This window comes from Anguilla rostrata, chromosome 14 (assembly GCF_018555375.3).
Source record: "Anguilla rostrata isolate EN2019 chromosome 14, ASM1855537v3, whole genome shotgun sequence".
Taxonomy (NCBI): domain Eukaryota; kingdom Metazoa; phylum Chordata; class Actinopteri; order Anguilliformes; family Anguillidae; genus Anguilla; species Anguilla rostrata.
Genome location: NC_057946.1, coordinates 16910078 through 16931532, shown reverse-complemented (window position 1 = coordinate 16931532; position 21455 = coordinate 16910078). Strand labels below are relative to the sequence as shown.

General features: G+C 42.4%; 1 protein-coding gene and 1 long non-coding RNA gene across 2 annotated transcripts in view; both read right to left on the bottom strand.

Annotated features, from left to right (window-relative positions):
* The window catches only part of si:dkey-34e4.1 (carboxyl-terminal PDZ ligand of neuronal nitric oxide synthase protein), a 56704-nt gene extending 36096 nt beyond the window's left edge, over positions 1 to 20608 (bottom strand). Inside the window, exons 1-2 of the mRNA XM_064307810.1 lie at positions 19930 to 20608; positions 17894 to 17965 (exon numbers count right to left, since the gene is read on the bottom strand). Of these exons, the coding sequence (XP_064163880.1) occupies positions 17894 to 17965; positions 19930 to 20109 (252 nt within the window). The 5' untranslated portion in view covers positions 20110 to 20608. The remainder of the gene's footprint in view (positions 1 to 17893; positions 17966 to 19929) is intronic.
* On the bottom strand, positions 7594 to 10330 carry LOC135239264 (uncharacterized). Its single transcript, XR_010325325.1, has 2 exons — positions 8869 to 10330; positions 7594 to 8126 (listed from the first exon to the last, which is right to left on the bottom strand). It is a non-coding gene; the product is annotated as an uncharacterized LOC135239264 (long non-coding RNA).
* Positions 20609 to 21455: the final 847 nt, after the last annotated feature.

The window sequence follows — 21455 nt, the reverse complement described above, 5'->3', positions numbered from 1 at the left end:
TTAAGTTTGTAAACAATTAATCTCTAACATAAAAATAGTACATTTATTCAATGAATCAAACAAGCTCCATTGCTGGTGTGCTGATGCATGGATACTGTTACCACAGATTAAATAACCTTTTTACTGATCCTTCTTAACCTGGGCCAGATTTAAAACGAGGTGCAAAACCAGATAAATTGGCTTATAGACCAGGTGAAGTAAAGAGACTCTGGGAAGCCTCAGTCTACTGGTGAGAACATTAAGACCCATTTCCATGACGTTCGCTGTGGGAAATGACTTTGGCCCATTTCAGCGTGATGTCAGAGGAGGGGGCACCTATCAGGGCCTATCTGACAGGCAGTTTTCCGCTCGGCTGCAGGAATTAGAAACCATATTGATCTGACTCTCCAGCTCGTCTTCAGAAAGCACACAGGCCATGCAGCCCCTTCTTTAGCAGAACCAGGTTTTTTGGAAAACAACGGAAAGATGTATGAGATCCTAGTCACTGGAAATAGGCTCAAACACCAAAGAAGGGCAGGGAATTAACTTCTGCAAGTTAAGCAGTAACTGACAGGTAAGAAATGAAAGATTCCAGCCCACTGCATCATGTTCTATCCCCAGACATAACGAAGATGTTAGTGAGTGGACCTGAGGAGCAGTAATGATCAAATAAAGTTTTCAATTCAAAGTTCCCCACTGAGGCATTAGTGTGTGTCACATACTATGCTGTCCTTTAATTAAAAAAATCATACACTGAATAGAAAGGCCAGACACCTATATGTGTGGGAACAAAATATCAACATTTCAATCACCAAGACCAATATACCAATTATACAAATGGCCAACTATTTACTAAGCATTCACTAAAAGTCTGGAGGAGTTCTGGCAAGTGCACCTGTCTCTATGTGTCCTATAGTCAACCTGGCCATTAAGAAGTAGGGTAGCTTGCGGTTGTAGAGAAAACAGGTTCTGGGAACTATCAATGCTGTTGCCTAAGTATCTGCGGGCCTGTCTGCTGTTTCAGTTGCGTGGGCCTGTCTGCTGTTTGTTTCAGTTGGGTGGGCCTGTCTGCTGTTTTGGTTGGGTGGGCCTGTCTGCTGTTGTGGTTGGGTGGGCCTGTCTGCTGTTTTGGTTTGGCGGAACACGATGGTCTCACATTGCTTCTACGCGGCCATATTTTTTCCTTGCTTCTCACCTCTTTTGTTCAGTGCCATTACCTATCCTTGATAAGGCTACCGTATAGCACTGCTCATTACGTACTGTGCTCAGCAGCCCTGCCCTCCCATTCTGACCATGCGCTCTCTTTTCCCCTTCATACCATCAGCCATCAGCTTGTTGCCATGAGGTTACAAGGGAGGGAGTCTTCCCTCTAATTGGACCACCCCGTAAAAATTGATTAAAACCCTGTTCCATTTTGGAATGGAAGATGGTGGCATCCTTCTCATGGCCACTGTTGGTGGAAGGTCCCCACCCATAGCTTCCATATCTCTGCAAAACCCATCACTCAGTGTGCCCATCTCCAGCGTATGACACAAGCAGACAGGAACGTCAGATAAGCAAATTCCCATGGATTTATGTAGCAGGAAGCCTTTATTTGTTTCTGTTCTGTGTGTATCAACAATCTCTTCTTGCTGTCAATTTTTACAAAATTAATTTTTTTTTTTTTACCTCTGGAGTATGTACTCAATGCAGGGATCTGTAACAGTACAGTTGTAACAATGCACTGAAAATTGATACCTCACTTTCATGACAAGATTTTCCTGAATGGAGAACATTACACAAGGTGGCTGAAGTTTGGAGATATGGCCAAGCAGAAACCCTATACATAACCCTACAGTATGTATGCAGAAAAAACGGCTCCTGTGCTGGCATTTGGAAGGCACAGGAGTCAGATGTTGGCATGAAAAATGCATAATGCTGAATGGAGAGGCTCTGCCATAGAGAGCGCTTCCTCCACAACTGGCCGCTTAGAAAAACCACCACCCACTGCCTTAAGCAGATTTCATGCCATGAAACCCAAGTGACCCATGTACAGTATGTTGTCCTCAATTTACTGTCCTGGTGCTACAGTACTGGTATGCATGAACTGTATGCAATCTGTGTGCTATGGATACACATCAGACCATGACCACACACTGTTCTGTAAACATGCACCCAAGTTACTCTTGAGATCAGGGGCCACGTCCTATTTAGGAAGCAAATTACATAATTGCTGGTGACATAACTAAGAGAGTCCAGCTGCTGGGGGTTTTTCAGACTGACAGAGGAGGGTAAATTCAACCAAATGTCAGTAAACCACATCAGGGACCTGTGTGCATCTTGTAGAATTTGTGAATCTCTGCTGTCATTCTAAATCAGCCAATAATCACAAATTCTTGCTGCTTGTTTTCCAGAAATGTGTAAGGCAGTTAGGGCATTCTCCTTTGTTTTCATCTTTAGTTTGAACCATTGTTGATGTCCTGTAACCTGTGGGGCCGCAGCTGTGTTTTCACTGGAAAAATGAGCTCAGTCACAAGAGGCCACTGGTCACACCTCTTCCAGTCACCCCAGTTAGGCAAAGGCCAGCACGCCCGTTTTTCCTTTTCAGTATCTCAATTTCCAGTGTGCAGAGTGGTAACGGCAGGGTGCCGTCTCAGTGGAGGCGTTAAAAAGGTGTAGCAGACACACTGAACCGTACAGCACAGTATTCACTTTAGGTCCAGATCTCTGCCATTTATAGAATGGTGTTTCTGTCAATGCGCCCTGCAGGGGAGTGATGAAAACTAGGACAGAGCTCTGGAGACATGTTCCCTCTCCCCCCACAGCCCTGGAGAGAATCTCTGTCACTGTTCCCCATTTATAGCCCTGGCTTCCTGGCAATGATCATATTTCACAGATTGCTATATAGTGTGGATGGTTATAAACTTTTTCAAACATTTCTGGAAGTGTTAAGTCTCACCATTTCTCATTCACTGCTGAAGACACAACTGTTTAGGAAGGGGACCTACCTCGCATCCAACAAAGACTCTCAATTAAGTTTATAACAATGAGCACAGTACATTAAAAACAAAATGAGTTCTAATGTTAATTATGCTGAGCGGAAGCAGAAAAGTGAACTCCAGGGATCTAATTTATCCAATGGTCTTAAGATCTGAGATAGTCATGGTTTTTTGTATAGGCCACTAAGAAGTTATAAAACTGCACTGTTTTGTGGGTATGATTGTATCCCTGTGGGTTACGTGGACGTACCATGGGTTTGAGGGCTGCACAGGAATCCCTGAAGTGGGCAGTGTTCACAGCGTTTAATTGATTTAATCAATTTTAAGCATAAAGAGTACAAGAATCATGAACAATAACAGTCTCTTTTTTTAATATATATTTTTGGGGCTTTTTCAGCTTTATTGGACAGGACAATGTAGGGAGACAGGAAGAATGGGGAATGAGAGACAGGGACACGCGGCTGGATTCAAACCACCATCGTCGCTGCTCGTAATGAGCATGTGCTCAGTGCTCTACAGGCTACGCCACGAGACACACAATCAATGACTGCCTTGTGAATGGAAGCACATTCACGTGGGTTCCAATTTACGTTCATTGGAGACTTATAAATAACAGGCGCGTAAGACGTAGATACCCCACTTTAAACCAACCTAAGCAACTTTTTTCAGTCTCGGTTATCTTTATAAATCAAGCGTAAACACAACTTTGTAAATTATTTTAAGATTAAGTCTAACTTTATATCAGGAACATTTTTATAAATGAGGCCGCAGATGAAATATGGCATCTCTCATTTCATCTCCATCCATCTACGCAGGAGAAAGCCCTGCTTCGCCTGAGCAGTTCACAGACAGAGCTCTGCGGCACTCGGGAGCCTCCCCAGCGGACGATGACAGCAGCAGCGGCAGATGAGGCGGCAGCTCTGGCGCCGCTGACACAGACCCACAGGTGAGATGGCCGTCCTCTCCAGCAGTGACAGGTTATTACCGGCACGTCACTTTCCATCGCTCGCTAGCGGCAAGACGTGCGTTTCAGGGGAACCAGAGGAACTGGAACAGCAGGACAACAGACAGACTAACAGAAAAGGTGTGTCTCTAGCCCTTATGAGCGGTGATTTATTCAGTTAACCCTCCTCTGCTTTCACGTCTGTGCAAATGAGAAAAGAAAATTGGTGATGAAAAGATCCTCTTCACACTGTACATCCCATCATACAATGGGAGGATGGCAGCTAAGCTAGGCACCCAGGCCCAGAACAACCACCACGCCCATCCAGCCATGTAGTGCCGTAGCACCCCCACCTCTCACCCACTTGCCTGCCCCAATGGGGTCAAAGATTCAGAGCATGGGGCCTTCACCCTTTCTGGGCCTGGTCTACAGGCCTCACACAACAGGAAGTTTGCTCCAGCCTTACTCACATCTCCGCCACTCTCAGCCCCGCTGAGGAAAGCATCTCTGCATGGCTCTGTTCTCTCCGGCACTTCTCAGATTAATTAGAAATGTTTTCCAGACGTAATAAATAAAACTCTCCAATGTGTGAGATTAATCCACACGCCGCCTCCTGCCAGCTGGTCTGGCACTACTGCAGTATAGCTCAGGGGTAAAGGAGCCAGAGCTCACGCACCTAAAGACTGGGGCTTAACACAAGCACGCTGAGCACCTGTGCTTATGCCCCATGGCTTCACCTCCTCTCATCAGAGCTGCTCAGCCTGCCTGCAGTTCCAGTCACAGCTGAGCTATGGGACGTTTGTGATTAATTCACAAGTACATTATTTGTGCCTTTCCCCCCTGCAGTTGCCAGTTTTTGTGTTGTCCCCTGAGCGTAGTTCAAAAGAGTAGGATGGATGAAAGAGGACGACTGGGTTTCATGTAAAATGAAATAATACTGGCCTATATAAAAATCAGGGATGATCCAAGAGGTTTTCCCAAACTCTACAGAGACCAGAGAAGGGATATCAGGGGCCTTCCCATCAAAAGTGTAACCCGTTATTGGGCCACAGGAGGCAGGACAATGGGTATAATCCTATTCACCCGCGGGTGGGTAAGACCTGGGAAATGAAGCAGCTCCTTCCGCTTCAAATGGCAAGGAATATAACAGGATTAGGGGCAGACAGATTCTGGGGACTTAGGGTTGTACGCTCTATAGGGACCCCTGGTGCATTGGTAACCTCCCCCCCTAAGATAAGTGGGGTCCGCAGTCTGCCCATGTTATAAACAGGGAAAGGGGGGCACATATACAGTCTGCTGGTACAGAACTGCAAGAACAATAAGGATAAAAGCACCATCTGTCAAGAGAAGGGACAGCCTACATAACTGCTGAAATTGAAAAAGTAATAACACTCTGTACATTAAAGCAATATAAACCGAGCTCACAGCTTACTCTTGTGAAGTGAGGCTCCTTGTCCCCAGAGAATTCAGCAGCATGACATCTCAGTGTCATTTTCTGCGAGGTTCAAATAGCACAATCTATCTAATAGTCTGATTTCAGATTTGCCTGGGGACTAACTTTATGTGAAATAAATTAATATGCTCAATACTGAGAGTGCCTGATCTTCCATTCTCATTGTCATAATGCAACCCAGAAAGGTACTTTACATTTTCACAGAGGAGAGTGTAAAATACAGATCAAATATATCCACATGTATCCACACAAACACTAAATATGCAAGAGTGACTCCATTGCACACAGGATTATATGGACAAGCTGTCCTTTCTGCTGCTTCCAGGTAGGCCTATATGTTAGGGCAGCAGACTAATCCACAAACTCCCACAGGCCTCCTAAGAGCGGTGGTTATGCATTGGGGGCCTTGAGAGAGCACCATAGACAGGTGCCTGTCACATCACGACTGAAGAAGCACCAGTCCATAAACACATACCCAGGAGTGGAGTACATCCTCTCTCTCATACTCACTCAGTGTAGCAGTACAAGAGGTAAGGGGGAGGGGGTGCAGCTGTACGACTACATCAACTCCCAATCTCAGTACAGCACAGCATAGGTCCCCAACCATCTTCATAATGCTCACAACACTACACACGCACGCATGCACACATGCACACATGCACAGAGGGACAGGCTAAAGATACAGACTCTGTCCATGTCGGAGTGTACTTCCTCTAGCTATGCTGTTCTGAAGATAATTCAGCTGAATTCAGTTCTCACTCTTTAATGGAGGAAACCGCAGCTCCAGCCTGCCCGGCTCTGCAGTGCAGAGGGGGCTCTCGCCTTCCTCAGACCCAGCAGTGATGCTCCAGGGAACAGGAGAGGTAATTGGTCATAAATTCTTCCTGCGCGAGCAGCAGCAAGAACTGCTGCCACTAACGGCAGTGGCAGCCACACAGCGACAGCAGGCTCTGCTTCTAGTGTGAGGCACTCATTGGAGGACAGCTGAATAATTGACATGCAAAGAGATGGGCTCTTTGATTTAAGGAACCTCACCTCAAGCAACCTGCCCTGGGAGGACTGCTGTATAACTTAATAAAAACCAGAGTACATCTGATTTGATTTAGATTTTATTTAGCACAATTAAAATATAAAACAGAAACAGAAGAGATTTAAAAACAGTGAAATAGTGCAGGGAGAGGCAAGAAACCCAAGGGGCTTATACATGGCCTCACCCTAAAAAAATGACAACATCAAAGTGTTCTGTCAGAAAAGGAAACGCTGACAGAAGCTCAGTGCTACTTAGATTCCACTGAAATTTGAAATGTCTTTTGTCAGGGTTAGCCTCCAACAGTATAAAGCCAGGACCTTCTTAAGCAGGGTCAAAAGAAAAAAATAAGAGCACAAAGTGAAATCATACCAACTGCGTACCCTTGGACCATTTCAGCCTAAACTGTGTGAGAAATTAGTGTGACAAAGGACATTGTCCACAAAAAATGAAATTAAAAAAAAGAATTAATAGTAATAAAATAAATAATAAACCACAGGGACCTTTGGGGGAGAATGATTGGTTCAGACAGAAACAGTGTGTCAGAATTTGCTGGGAGGCAGAGCTCTGAATGTGCGCTGTGGCCTTTGTGTCCTGGGCTGGCGAATTGGCCTGGAGCACTGCTCAGTGACCTTGCACCCCCCCCACCCCCCCACCCCCCCACCGCCAAGCTTCAGCTCACTATGCAGAGGCATACTCTATCTGCAAAACTGGCATGGTGCCAAGAGCCATGCTGAGTCCTCCCCCAGCCCCCGTACCCAGCCTGGGAGCAGTGGGGGATGGGGGGGGGGGTGGGGGGGGCGTGTATAGTGCTGCATAACGGTCCTGAATTAACCAGACCTGAGCCGTAGGCCCACAAAGCACCCACTCACACAGAGGGATCAAAGGAAGAAGCTCACATGGGGTTTCCCATTAAGACAGAGGGAGCAGCAAGGGATTCCGATTTAGCAAAGGCGGGATGACACAAATGCACAACAGTGTGCACAGAAAACCACATCCTTCCTGAGCGATCTGGAAAGAGGGAAAAACAGGCAGAGGTTCAGCAATTCCCAGAAAAGAGATTATGTTGCTCACATACTGAAGCCAAAATTCATGAGATTACGCAGCCTCAGAGAACAATACACTCCTCTTGTAGGCAAACTGCTATCCATGAATCATCTAGTATTTGAGCAATCGCTGAAAAGTTAAAAATGATGCAACATCCAAACAAGTATGACATTAGTTGGTAACATTTTACTCTCAGCGAAAACATAAAAACATGCTGCACATACTGTACATCACAAGGCCACAACTTAAAATTACCTCATTCATTTTATAGCCATTTACAATCTCTTTAGCAACAAGTTGTGTGTGAAATTGGGTACTTAGTACTTCTGAAACAGCAGAAGCAGCAGATCCCTCAAAATATGATTATTATGAAACACTGGCAGCAGCTCTCATAAACAGCAGTATTTTACCGCTGTGCTATCATAAATATGCTAGTTTTATAAAGTATATCTGTAATAACCAGTCATGCCAGGAAAGGCTTTCACGGGTATTCTCTCGCTTGAGTGGACAGCAAACTGCAGCGACCTGTAACTTTTACAGAGAGCATGGTGGACAGCTGCCAGTCATCTCTTAGTGAAGCAGAAATGCGCTGTGGAAAGCTGGTGCTTTAAGAGCGGCCCTGAACGTGGAAAAGGTATTGGGGGAGGTCATGGTTCAGTCGGCCCTCCATCTCTCTGCACATGGGCCATGTCTGTCAGCCTAAAAAATACACACAAGGAAACAAACAGCCTCAGCACACTCCATTCAGTAAGATGTGCTGGGGTGTGACACACCCCGCTCCACGAAAAAGCCCTGATTGCATCTCAGCAATCCAGACAGGACATCTGCCAGTTAGCATGCTAGCCATCTGATTAATTTGTCGAAGAGCCCCCCTATTGTGCTAGCTTGTTTATGCCATGTTAAATGCTCACAGGGCTGTGTGTGTTGCTAACACACTCGTACACACACACACACACACACACCTCCAGGCTGAGTTGAACAGGAGCCAAATGGGCAAGGGGAGAGCGACTGTCGATGTACACTCTCTGTCCCTACTGTCAGTCTAAAGTAGGGCATCCCATCTCTCAGCTCAACAGCCTTGAAGCCCTTTCCTCCACTATTAAACCACTAAAGTAAGTCACGTAAGATAATGCTGTTAAAGTCAGCAGAGCCTAGCAATATCTTGTGTGTGTGTGTCCATAAGTGTGTTGGTTCAGTCGGTAGATTTACCAAGAAAGAAGAAATGGAGCTTTCTGCATTAGCATCAAAAACAAAAACACTGTGTGTGTGTGTGTGAGCCCCTAAGTGTATTTCAGTGGGTATTTTTACAAGAAATGGGGCTTTCTTTATTACCAGAAAAAACAAAAACACTGAACACACACACACACATGCACACGCATGCACACGCATGGACACAAATGCACGCACGCGCACACATACACAAATTCAGCAGACAACGTACATTGGCAGTAGTAGTGCCAAGTTGCTATGGCGATTTGGGGAGTGGTCTAATATTGCTTGTTCCCTCTGCCCAGACTGCAGGTCCTAATAATTTGAAAAAAGAAAAGAAAAACCCTTTTCATCTACTCTTTGAGTGACAAAGCACCACTTGTGAAAGAGTGATTCTCTTTTATCTTCATTTTACCAGACTTCTAATGACATTTTAATGACAATGCTCTTTTACTGAAACAAGCGGTCGGTTACTGGAAAACTTGTGCAGTTGCACGACTGACTGTTCCAAGATGTCAAACAGATGTCATATGAGAAACAAAATCTTACAGTCTTAACAACTTTTAGTAAAATACAATGCACACAGTGCAGAATTATCTCCACATCGTTGCTTGATTTGTGGTGCAAAGTGGAAGTAATGCCGCTCTCCGAGTTCAAGGCATACTTCAGCACAGAGCCGTAGCTGCAGTATAACCCTTGGATACAGTCATTACTTTCACTCACTTCATTAGACTTCATGATCAACGCTGAGTCTACATGACAGGAGGCTGCTATAGAAAACACCATATTCACACTTTCTATAAAAAAACTGTGTCTGACATTGTGTATTAGTCAACCTGCTTTAAAAGAAAGTTGTGGAAAGCAACAGAGATTTAAGCTCTATTAAAATAGGAGAATGTAAGATAATGGATGCTCGAGGTGTAAAAACCGTTTAACTGAATTGAAGGAGTGAGTGAAGGAGGGGGGATGGGAGTGGGGCCAAAGCAAGGGGGGGAGGCGGTACAATTCTCTTGCCTCTTCTATTCAGCTGAATGTGACGGATGTTTCTTTTTTGTGTGCATTCACTTAATTCACCATTGAAACAGAACATTTTAGCACATGCTCTGTAGGGCTAACAGAAGTGGCCCCTGAGGGACAAACTCCAAAAGCAGTCAATGAGACTGAGTTATGAGGCTTATATTTCCCCAGCATCTGTGTGCCTGTGGAGTCTTACACACAACACCAATAATTAGTATTAAAACAAAACAAAGATGCAAACTCAGTTTTTGGCCACACTCCAAACTAAGGGTGTAATGAAACATTTATGCATCAATGCATCATGGTGCAAATGTCACGATACAACTGCGTCCTTGTGACATGTATTAATCTATTCATATCACAATGAATCGTTAATTTACATGGCAAACTTTTATTTAGGTAGATTGAAGCACTGAAATTAATAAACACTCTTGTTAGCATTGAAAGTTATGTTTGTTATTTCAATGATCTCTTCAGTGTCGGTGGGGTGCGGTTGGGGTAATCTGTCAAATCTAATGGTCACTTTCACATCACAGCTAATCACACTATCGTATTGTGATGGATTGTTGTTAATCGTATCATATCGTTATAAATTAAGAGACACCATATTGCATTGTATCGTTGTTCAGAGCATCACTATCGTATTGTGATCAAGTTGTATCATCACACTCCGACTCCAAACTTAGCCAGACCAGATTCATTCGCTTCGCTTTTCAGAGCTGCCGACCATTATCAGGATTGCATGCAGAGCTTGTATAACCTCCACGATCAACTGCTCGATTCTCCACTTCACTGAAGTGCAATCAGATCCGTTCCCCAGTGTATTCTCCATCATAACAATAACTTACAATAGTTACAATAATAAGTTGCAACTGTAAAATGAATGTATGATTATTGTAAGAAAACAAACTTTTTCACAAATTTTTTCTTGCCACCGTATGCTTTACTTTACTTATGCCTTTCAAGCTTTCTAAAACTACTCGCTTAAAGAATAATCTGCATATCTATGTTCAATGAAAAAAACAATTAACATTTTGTGTGACCTACCATCTCATGAAACATTCCATAATTTCTGCACTCAATCATTTTTGCTCTCAAATCCAACATTTCAGCAGCTCAATCTCCGGAAAGACACACTGAGAAACTAGAAAGGATTTCAGAAGAGTTAGCAGGAGAAATGATATCACTAAATTAAATATTGATGGCTGAAAATCAACACAGGCCCCAACAAAGCCTTTGTGTTATTGACTGCTTGTCCGGGCCAAACGTTTATTAAGATATCTGTTCGGTCTTGCCAAATCTTCAGAACAGAAAGACAGCACATTTTCCTCATAAAGCTGCCTTTTAGAACAGAAGCCACAAGGCATAGAACTGGGGATTCCGTGGATGTATGGTATTCTTAACGTATACTTCATTTTATCGAACCAGGTGTTTCTATTTAATCCCAATAATGAATGTCAAATGTAATGTAAAAACTGCTTGCAAAATCTTGCAGCGCAAAGTGTCACTTGATTGCTGGTTGTGGCTTGATTGCGTGATTCCTGATATTGGATACTCTAACACTACAACCAGAGGCACATCAATGAAAATGACATGTATGAAGCCACAGGAGAGGCATGGATGACGCAGTTCTTCACTGCCTCTCAGGGTCCCATCACATGGCCTGGTAATACAGCCCTGAGAAGACAGGGCTGTTGTTACAGTGGTGAATGCTTCACTGCTGAGCGCAGAGGAGATGGGGGAGGGAGGCTGAGCTGTCAGGTAATGTATAGCTCCAATCCCACTGTACACACAGCCAATTACCTCTGTGAGAGACACGCTGCAATCCACACACCAGCGGCCAGCCCTTAGTAAACTGGGAACACTGTAGTTCCATGGCATAGGAAACACAACAGGAAGATCATTATTCCCCCCGCCCCCCATCTTAGTCTGTTTGCATTGGAAAAAAATGTCAAATCACTAATTTCAATGTCTCTTCATAGCAATGAAAACATTTTTGCTCTGCACACACCCCTGTGAGGTAGTCACTGTACAACACTGCACGTCTAGGCCGTGATGCTGCATCTGCTTTTGGGTAAATTAAAACAATGATCCCTTTCTTTCCCCGTCACGTATCACTAACCCCCCTGTGAGGTTCTCAAATTTTCCCAGCAATTTGTTCCACATTAACCGAGTCACTTACAAGTCTCATGAGAGAAAGAGCAAGACAGAGAGAGAGAGAGCAAGAATATTTTGGGACAAGCTTGTCAGTAGCTCCCAGTAGCAACTAGCTCTAGCAACAGTAGTGCTGACAAAAGCAGCCATCTTTTGTCAATGTGAGCATGTGATTTAGCCAAGGGAATGCAAGAAATGACAATCTTCACAATGGAATGAGGCACAGGGTGCACCCCACGGACACACACACACACACACACACACACACACAGACCTTCTGTCCCTAGCATAATGCTTAGGGATCAACCCTACCCCCCTCCCCCCCAAAAAAATCCTGTGACAGACTGTGCAACAAAAGGTTTATGTTTATTACTGTGATTATCTGCATGATTATCATTGCTAATGCTAAGACCCCGGTGTGTTTCTGTGGGGGACGCTTTACAAACCACAAAAGGCTTTAAACACTGAAGTACACAAGCAGGATAGTAAAGGACAAGCTTTGTCTAGTAATGCGGAGAAACATTTGGGGAGATGAACGAGAAAGACAGAGTAACAACAAAGAAAGAAGTAAATAGAAACTGACTTTTTGTCTTCCTGTTGAACTGGGGCTGGGGTGTGGGGGGAGGGGGAGGGAGGTCAGGGCTATGGCAAATAGAATCATATCATTAATCCTGCTTACACATTTGATGCACATCAAATGCATTTGGTCACCATATCCTGAGATCACAAGCAGATCCAGTCTTCTGGCAAACTAGTTGGATCCAGGCCGATATCTGACCTGGTCCATTTCCTCAGAGGCATGGTGCCGACGGAGTGACAAGATTCTCCTTTGTGTTCCCACAGTGCCTGAGCCCCAGACACGCAGAGCAAAAGAACCAAAATCATACACCGATATGAAACCCATCTGTACTCTCTCACTTTAATCTGTATTTAAGGGAAATATCATTTTGCAGAGTCAGGATGACGTTGTAGTCATTTTTCCTCCCTTTGCAGGCTTTTGCATGCATTTTATCTGAAATGGCTCTTTCTGTGGGTCCTCCATCAGCCGGCTCACCTGAGTTCTACCAGAGGATGCAAGAGTACCTGGGCAGTGCACTCGCTGAGGCTTGGACCTGTCGAGTGAGACTTGTGGTGGGTGCCCAATCAGGACCCTCAGGGCAGCAGTCAGAGGAGATGTTCTGGTTGGCAGTATAACAAAGGCTGTCTGTCACAGAGCACTCGCTATGTGTCAGTCTAATTGGAAACATATTTGTGTGAGGAGCAGACGGTGTGGCAGATTGACAGGCACTCTCCGCCCCTTCAATGGAGAAGACGGGACTGAAAATAAATAAATTACTGGCAGGATATTTATTGCCATGCCTCTTGACAGAAATGCAGGAGCAGAGGTTTGGAATCACATTAGGTTTATTAAAATTGATAGTGGCAGACAAATTTGCCATGTAAATGTAGTTCTGGGAGACGGTGAGGTGAAACAGGGGCACTGAATCGCTCCTTTCAGAGAGAGAAAGCGAGCGACGCGCAGAAGCGTGCACAAACACACGTACGCCTGCGCCGCCTAGGGCTCATTCTCGCAGGTTAGATCTCCGCCATGGGCTCCATATCCAGGCTTTTGTAATCAAAGCTCACTCGCAGATTTCAAAGGCAATTAGCATGCAGATCACGGGAACCACTGAGGAGTGATCAGGCATTGCCATCCTCATCAAAGCATCTCCAGCGTTTATGTGCCACTGCTCAAAGTGAATGGGAATAAAGCTAAAAGCTCCACAATGCAACCGACAGCAGTGTGCTGAAAACCTCTACAAGATGCAACAAAGGCTCTCTTAAGCAACAAAAAATTCATTTTTTTTGTTGTTGTGGGTCTTGCATTAGGGTAAATCACAAGGCCACCTCCACCAGTCTCAGTAGCCTGCCTGACTACATCTTCCCTGTGATCTACCTACCCAGTAGCCCATGATCTACTGTACCTACTGAGTAGCCTATATCACAGGGCTGTGTTTGGAACACGTTTCACTTTGAAGCTGAAGCCACTGCCAAAGTTCTTCATCCCTCTTTCAGTATTAATCCAAGTAAAAGAGTCAAATCACATTAGATTTCCAGGCTCATGACAGTTTATGCTTTAATCATATTAATGTATCATCCCAAGTTGTTTTTTTGGCTCAGGATAGAGCAGAATAACAACAGCTGCTAGAATGTACATTTAAACCCACCACTCAGGTCAGAATGCATGGGTTCATTATTCCTTTAGCAGAAATGTGATCACTTTGGATCTGGCAAAGTGCATACCTGGTGCTCTGATAAAAGGCCATAGATCCATAACATTTACATAACATTCCTCCTCTGGTCTAGTGAATATCTCTGGCTAATGCTTGCAGCAAGAGTAGACTAAAATAGCATCTTCTAATTTTTAATAGGAAAATAATTTTTAAGAAGGAATATATCTGTTAGAGGCAGATAATGTAGAGATACACTTTTTACATTACCAACACAATTTGATTTATTAACCTATCTATTGTGACACATCAAGCTGACATGAATCAATGTCTCTGACACTTCAAAATCTACCTGGGGTATACAAAGATAAAATAAAAGAAATTATGTGTGCTTCCAGGTATGTTTTTATCTACAAGCAACCAAGCAGTAGAGTCTGAAACAGCTTTCCAGAACACCGAGCAGCGATTACAGGCAATGGCATCATCCTCCCATCAAGCACTGCCACCTTCCATCAGGCCCCAAACAAGTACACTATGTACACAGGAAACCAGGTAAAGATACATTAAGATACATATACATTATTAATAGTTAAATGGGCCTATACTGTATGTATATTTGCCTTTTCATTATTATGAGAATGCCTGGACTATAATCATGGGAATACAGTGCGCCATACATAATGATACTGTCCAAGTGTAAGATAACATCAGAGGAAGGAAGTTAGTTTTCAAAATAGATCCAGGAAAGTACCACACAAATGAAGCAATTAAGTCTCCTTGTTTTTATCCATTTACTCTAATTATAATCAAAGAACATTTTCTGATGAATATGCATACACTTGAGGTTCACCAAATCTCAGCCCTAGATCATCCTAGATTCACTCTTATTTTTACGGCTTCCCTTTTTTTTAAAGGTTAGAACTTAGATTGTTCACGCTCCACAAAAACATTTAGGTCTTTTACCATCAGCTCAGAGGCTGAGAGATGATTTAAGGGAATGCTCCCCATTCAGCTTGTGTACATGTGTACTTGTAAATACACACAGACACATGCACGCACACACACAAAATTCCACGTCTATGTCTGTGCGTACAAACACACACACGCAGGTTGCATCTGCGTACGTATGTGTGCACACATGCACAAATGCACAAACACAGAACACAGGAGGGAAAAACAATGTTGTTTTTAAAGCTGACTTTAATTCTGCCTTCAGGATTTGCAATAGTGTTAAATTGTCAAAGGGGCATTTCAGGCCAAAGAGGACAACAGACATGCACAGAATCCCTGAACAAGCTCAACATCCCCGGCACGTTAGCAATTGAGCGCCCATTTATCAGTGCAGCCTGGAGAGAACTGCAGCCAGCAGAAACACAGGATACTGCAAGTACGTGCAGAGGCCACTCAGTGTTCCTGACTTCTTAAACACACCTTCTTTGGAATACACAAAAATACAACCAGAGGCATATTTATTAACAAATCATTACCATATTTTCTCACTGACAGAACATTCCCAGAGGGGTAAGGGGAATTACACTGATCATTAGTGGAGCTAGCTATATAAAGTTGTTGCTGGTAACTTGTGACAGTCCCAAAATCTTGCACTCACACACACACACGCACACGCATGCACACACGCACACAACCTAGTTTTCAATGGACCAATTTAGCAATCCAAAAAAATCTTTCCTCTATTTCTTGTCCAGACAGCTAATTTTACTTATTCTTCAGAGAAACAGGAAGACATTCTCTTGCTTACTGTTATTGTTAGACCCACTCACGACAACACACTAACCCACTAAACTAGCTTCAGAATGCAACAGGGCTGTGCTGACAGTATCCACTTCAAAACAACTCCACACAAACACTACATAACGCCACCCTGACCATACCATACACTTTTGATGGTGCCATGGTTGGGGACATTTTTCCTCAACAGCTAGTAGGTATCAATTCCACCTATAAGAGGCCAGGCTAAATGGTGCTCTTCAATGGCAGTGGCCATTGCAGACAACGGAAACAAGGCCAGATACCTTCATTAAACTGATTAATGTATTAAGTTATCAGCTCTCTCCAAATCAACCAGTACAGTGAATATTATTGGCTTCAGTACAATCAGAGACCTTTCCAAAAGAAAGAAAGGGTCCGGAAAGAAAGTGAGGGCTGCATATATGTGAGAGATGTACATTTGAGATATTATTTGATTTGATCTTGATACTGAAATGGTTAAATTGAAAGAAAACAATAAGAACATTTTTTCCAGGTCTTTAGAATAATATTTTGTTCTAAATATTCTTTACAGCAACAGTAAGCAGCAGCGCATAGACGTTTCTGTTAAAAAGCACTTTTCAGTTACTTAAAGGACACAAGTCGGAGCTTGACAGGGTGTAACTTATTTTTAGGGTGTGCCATGAGTTATGCCAATGCATTTTTTTCCTACAAAATAATTTATACAAATAAAAATGAATACAGCTTGGCCTACATGAAACCCTGTAGAAGTATGGATGTGAACTAAGAAACAGACAAAGCCCTGCTTAAACCCAGGGGTATTTTTCATTGCTAGGTTGATTGAAAGAGGAACTACCAAAACATCTTAACCTACCTTACAGAACAAGCTCCTACAGTATTATAAATAAGAAACAGTATAGCTAATACAGCGCATACAAAGGCGTTGCCTCTCCTTCCTCACGTACTGTACATAATGGTCCTAAAATACATGCTATAGACTAAAAAAACAACAACAATCGCAATCAGCACCTCAGTGAAGAAAATGTTTACTGCAGAAATGATGGCTTTAGCTGCGAGTAAGCACTGATTTTATGTATCTGTGCAATTATATGAGGTTAATGTTAAAAAGATATTATCTATTAACATTCTGCATTGCCTCACCTGCCGTTAACAACACACAGGCAGTACTGTGAATACGAACGTGAAATTGTATAAGCAGAGATGTGCAATCAATTCTTCAGTCAAACAGATCTTTAAGGCATAAGTGTAAGCAGGGGTGGTGATGTGGAACAGTGTTTAGGGAACTAAGCTTACAAGCTAAAGGTTGCATGTTTAAGTCGGGAGTGGAATCACTGATCTAGTGCCCTTGAGCAAGGTACTTACTCTGGTTTGCTTCAGTGAAGCTGTAGTAATGGACACTATGTCAAAAATAACTTTAGCAAGACAGGCTGGATAGCAGTGTCTGGTAGGCGAATAAATAATAAACATTTAACCACCTAGAAAGAGGTTCATTTGAGTGTTACCTCAATCATGCACAAAATTGTATCAAATTAAAAGGGCTGGTGCCCTTCTGGGTGAACCGTGCCTGTAATCATGAATACAAGCTGCAGGAAGTATAATAACATGATTGACTGGAGGAAAGAAAGCCCTGTTGTGACCTCTGCTATTCATTTCAGCAATCACACAGCGCTTAAGGGAGTACGGAGAAACGTATCATCACGTGAAACAAAATCAACTTTTAGTTTCCAATGAAAAAGAATGCAAACAGACAGCCTGGGATTACAGACACAGTGTTTTATCACATGATAAAGCGATAATTTAGCGCTCCTGTGATTCCACACTGAGCCTTGCATTCACTCCTCATGTCCCACAATCACCAGACTGAAAACATTAAAGGAGATAATAATGCACCACTACCTCAACGTACGGTGTGAATAACGGACAGCTGCCTTTCTCTGTTAAAACAGAAAGAACATCGTAGAACGCTGGTACATGGCAATACATCGGGCCCACAGGTTGTTTTTTTAGTTATATTCTGAACCTGGGTTGTTGTGAACAAATCTTGTCTGTCTCACTGTGTGCACAGCCTGAAATGGTAGGACACCAAGTTCTGTACATCTGTGAGCGATGGGGACATGAATAACTTACCCTTATCCTCCGCATCGCAGCTACAATTTCCATGCGACTGTTGGGCCTTGGCACGTCCAGGCTGCCCACATACTGCAAAGCACCCAACACAAGAGTTATACACAATAATTACTCCATCGATGTACAGCACAGGAGAACAGCAAACAACCCAGCACAGCAGAAACAGCAACCAAGAATCCAGAAGCGCACTGCAGACCGGGTGACAGTTACCACACGTCACACATCCGAAAAAATCACATAACACGAGGCAGCAGTGTCCAGACCACAAGCTATCTAACAGTGTTACTTCAATTAATTACAATGGACTATAATTCACATCATGTAACACAGTCATTTAAACACAAAATGGTGTGTAGTCTGCTTACTGACTTTGACTTCTTTCTTTCATTGCAATCATTAGAACTGAGTAAATGGTTACAAAGAGAGGTGCTCATGTTCAGAATTAACTCAACAAGGCTGTAGGAGAGCACTGATATCAAAACATATGCATAATAAGCAAATACGTCCCACATTAATACCTCAGCAATTCAGCACAATGTGACATTAGCTACCTCAGACATCTTGGTGCACTCAAATGGATCTGGAATATGGATAGTTGTAGATATTTTAATCCTGTCTTTAAACATCCCAAGTTATTTTTTTTTTTCATTTTAACATCTTCAATAAGAGGAAATGTGATAAATAAATATTATAACATCAAAAGAATATCTCAGTTATATCACTCCTAACAGACTGGAAAGGACAGCTAGCAATGCATCTATATGCTTGTGTATGCCCTTTACATAAGCCTGATGTATGCGGCAATACCATATAAATAAGAATAAACAATATGCTGCATTTGGCAGGATGTGGGGTCATACAACATGTTAAATGATAAAAACAACCAGCAGAACAAGAATTCATTCTATTACTGGGCATTTTTGTCAGTTACATATATTGAAACATAGGTTTAGTTTAAATAGCCTATATTTTTTATGTTGCATGGGAGCTTCAATAGTAAATGTATAGGTCTACTCAGAAAAATGAGGTGCTTTGACATGCCAGCCAATTTGTTACTTGTTTCAATACACTATACCTTTCACGCTGAGATGCCTTACAACTGGGTCTATATATAACGTATTGAAATAGAAAATTAATCAATTTGCAAATGTACTTATGGTACAAAAATTGTAACACCGAATAACATTCTAAATGTGTTTTTCTATTTTTCAGAATTAATTATTTTATGCTTAAAAGCCAGTAGTCAAAGTTCACCAAACTGTTTTTTTATTTTTATTTTTTTAACCGTAATTTGAACGTTTGCTGAATGTGGAGAAAAATCCATTTGATTTTCAGTATTGAATGAGTGCATGCCAGTCTATAGCCAGGTTTTCGATTATTTTTCACCAAATATTGAAACCTTTCGAGGACACTGTTTTCAACAAGAAATGTGAACCCTTTGTAAACGTATTAGCTATTACTTTCCGACGAGGCCTCGGTTATATCTTTATATATACAATAATGAAATTGTGACAGTCCAGTTTAATTTGGAGGACGCTCAAGAGTTTATTTCAAGGTAGGCTAAAGCTTACATGTACAGTACTAAATCAATAAAACCACTGCTACTAAGTAATATATATGCATGTACAATTTAAATAGCCTACGTTAAACTGCGCTAAAGTACTGACAACTTTAGTGACCAAGCAGCAAAAGAACGCAGAAACGGTCCTCAGTTGACAACTATCTTACATGATAATTTCCCAAATTTGTAGGTCTTAAAGACCGCGTGGGTGAGCCGATCTCAAACCATGTTTCATGTTAACAACGTTTTCGCTCCAATATTCTTATTTGCGAATTTAACATGTTTTACTCTACCTGTAGATGAGGATTTTGCCTACTCCAAGATCGCTTAAATTGTGAAAGTTCACCAATTGGCCATAGATTATTTCCAGTAGCATGTTATCTCTTCCTGGAGTTCAGGACCATGGGAAACCCGTTTTGACCTTACACTAAATAAGAGATAGTTTATTATAAAGACAGTGAAATCAATATGTCACCTTTGCTTGAAAACTGATCCCATGTTGGTATGCTTCCTCGTTGTGAAGAGGAACCCGCGAATCCCCCACGTCGTCCACCAGGTTGTATCTGTTTCGTACTGGCATTTTCCGAAATATCTCCAAATTGGATTTATGTCCGTGCGCTACTGGCAATCCGTAAAAAACAGTATTTCCAGGCATAAATGTATCACGGTAGCCTGTATGAATATCAGCCCGTTGCAAATAACTTTAAGATAGGGAGCAACTCCAAAGCTTGACAGCCCATTGTTGTCATGCATCCAGATCCAGAAAGAGCGCACATAGTGTGCAGGAACCTAACTACAAAAGAACGATTTAGGCGCCTCTTTTTATTATTCCCGAGATCCCTCAGGAATCGTTTTATGTTCCGTGTGTCGCACCGGGTGCTATGCCTGCAGCAAACTCACTGTATACCCTTCAGTGGACGCTGAATGCATAATGAAGCCGAATTCCAATACTTGCACTTGCTAGATTTCCAATATTAACAGCCCCCGAATACCCGTGTTGCGCCAGAGCTGGTGTAGCCTAAATACCCACCGATTGGCAAGAGCTTCCTAATGTTTTTGAATGTAACAAGCGTAGCTCGTTAGCGCCGCTCTTGTTTATCGAGTGCTTCCCGATTGGAGCAAAGTTACATCACATGATAATACTGGGAAAACATCCCTGCATTCAGTCAGGAAGCGTTTTCCCCTGCCAGTTAAACAAGTTATTGTCCGGCCGAGCACAGTACACATAATTTGTGATCAAGAATTACAACGGAATAGGGACCAATCATGCGTACTTCTGGCAATATTAATTATGCATTGTGTTATGACAGGTGTATGTAGAATGGCAACGATACAAACGGCAAATATTTCCCATATCTAACACATATAGCGAAGTCTAAAAAGAGTAGTTTGTAAGATGCATTTGTGCATGACGTAGGGCGATTACTGATAGTGAGTATCATTAAAATATTTAGCAACATATCTAGAATACTGAAAGAAGTGTAACGTGAAATCATTCGTAAAGTCATGCTTTTTATTTGATTTAAAGCTTTAAATGAAACATGCAGTACGAAATCCATGTAGTATCAATGATGTATGAATACAAAACCGCAGTAGATACGTTCATTTGAGTTCAGCATAATTATTGTTCCTCCAGTTGTAATAAAATATGTATATATATACATGTGAAAATATATAAGGTAAGCAGTGGGGAAATTCTTCAAATTACAACAGCCATAAAAGATTAATTAAGTTTTAATTACCAGCTACAAGCTTGATATATATTTGAACAAGTGCCCCCTCTGTTGGCCGCATTTATATTTTTAGGAAGCAAACTAATGGTATTACTGCCGTCTTCTTTCTTTGCCTTAACCTTTTAATATTCACTGTACAGCACTACGATATTGTCTAAATGGACAGGGTTTAAAAAAGAAAAAGAAAAAAAGAATTGTTACTACTACTACTACTACTACTACTACTATTAGCAGTAGTAATAGTAGTAGTAGTATTGGTGTTGTTGTT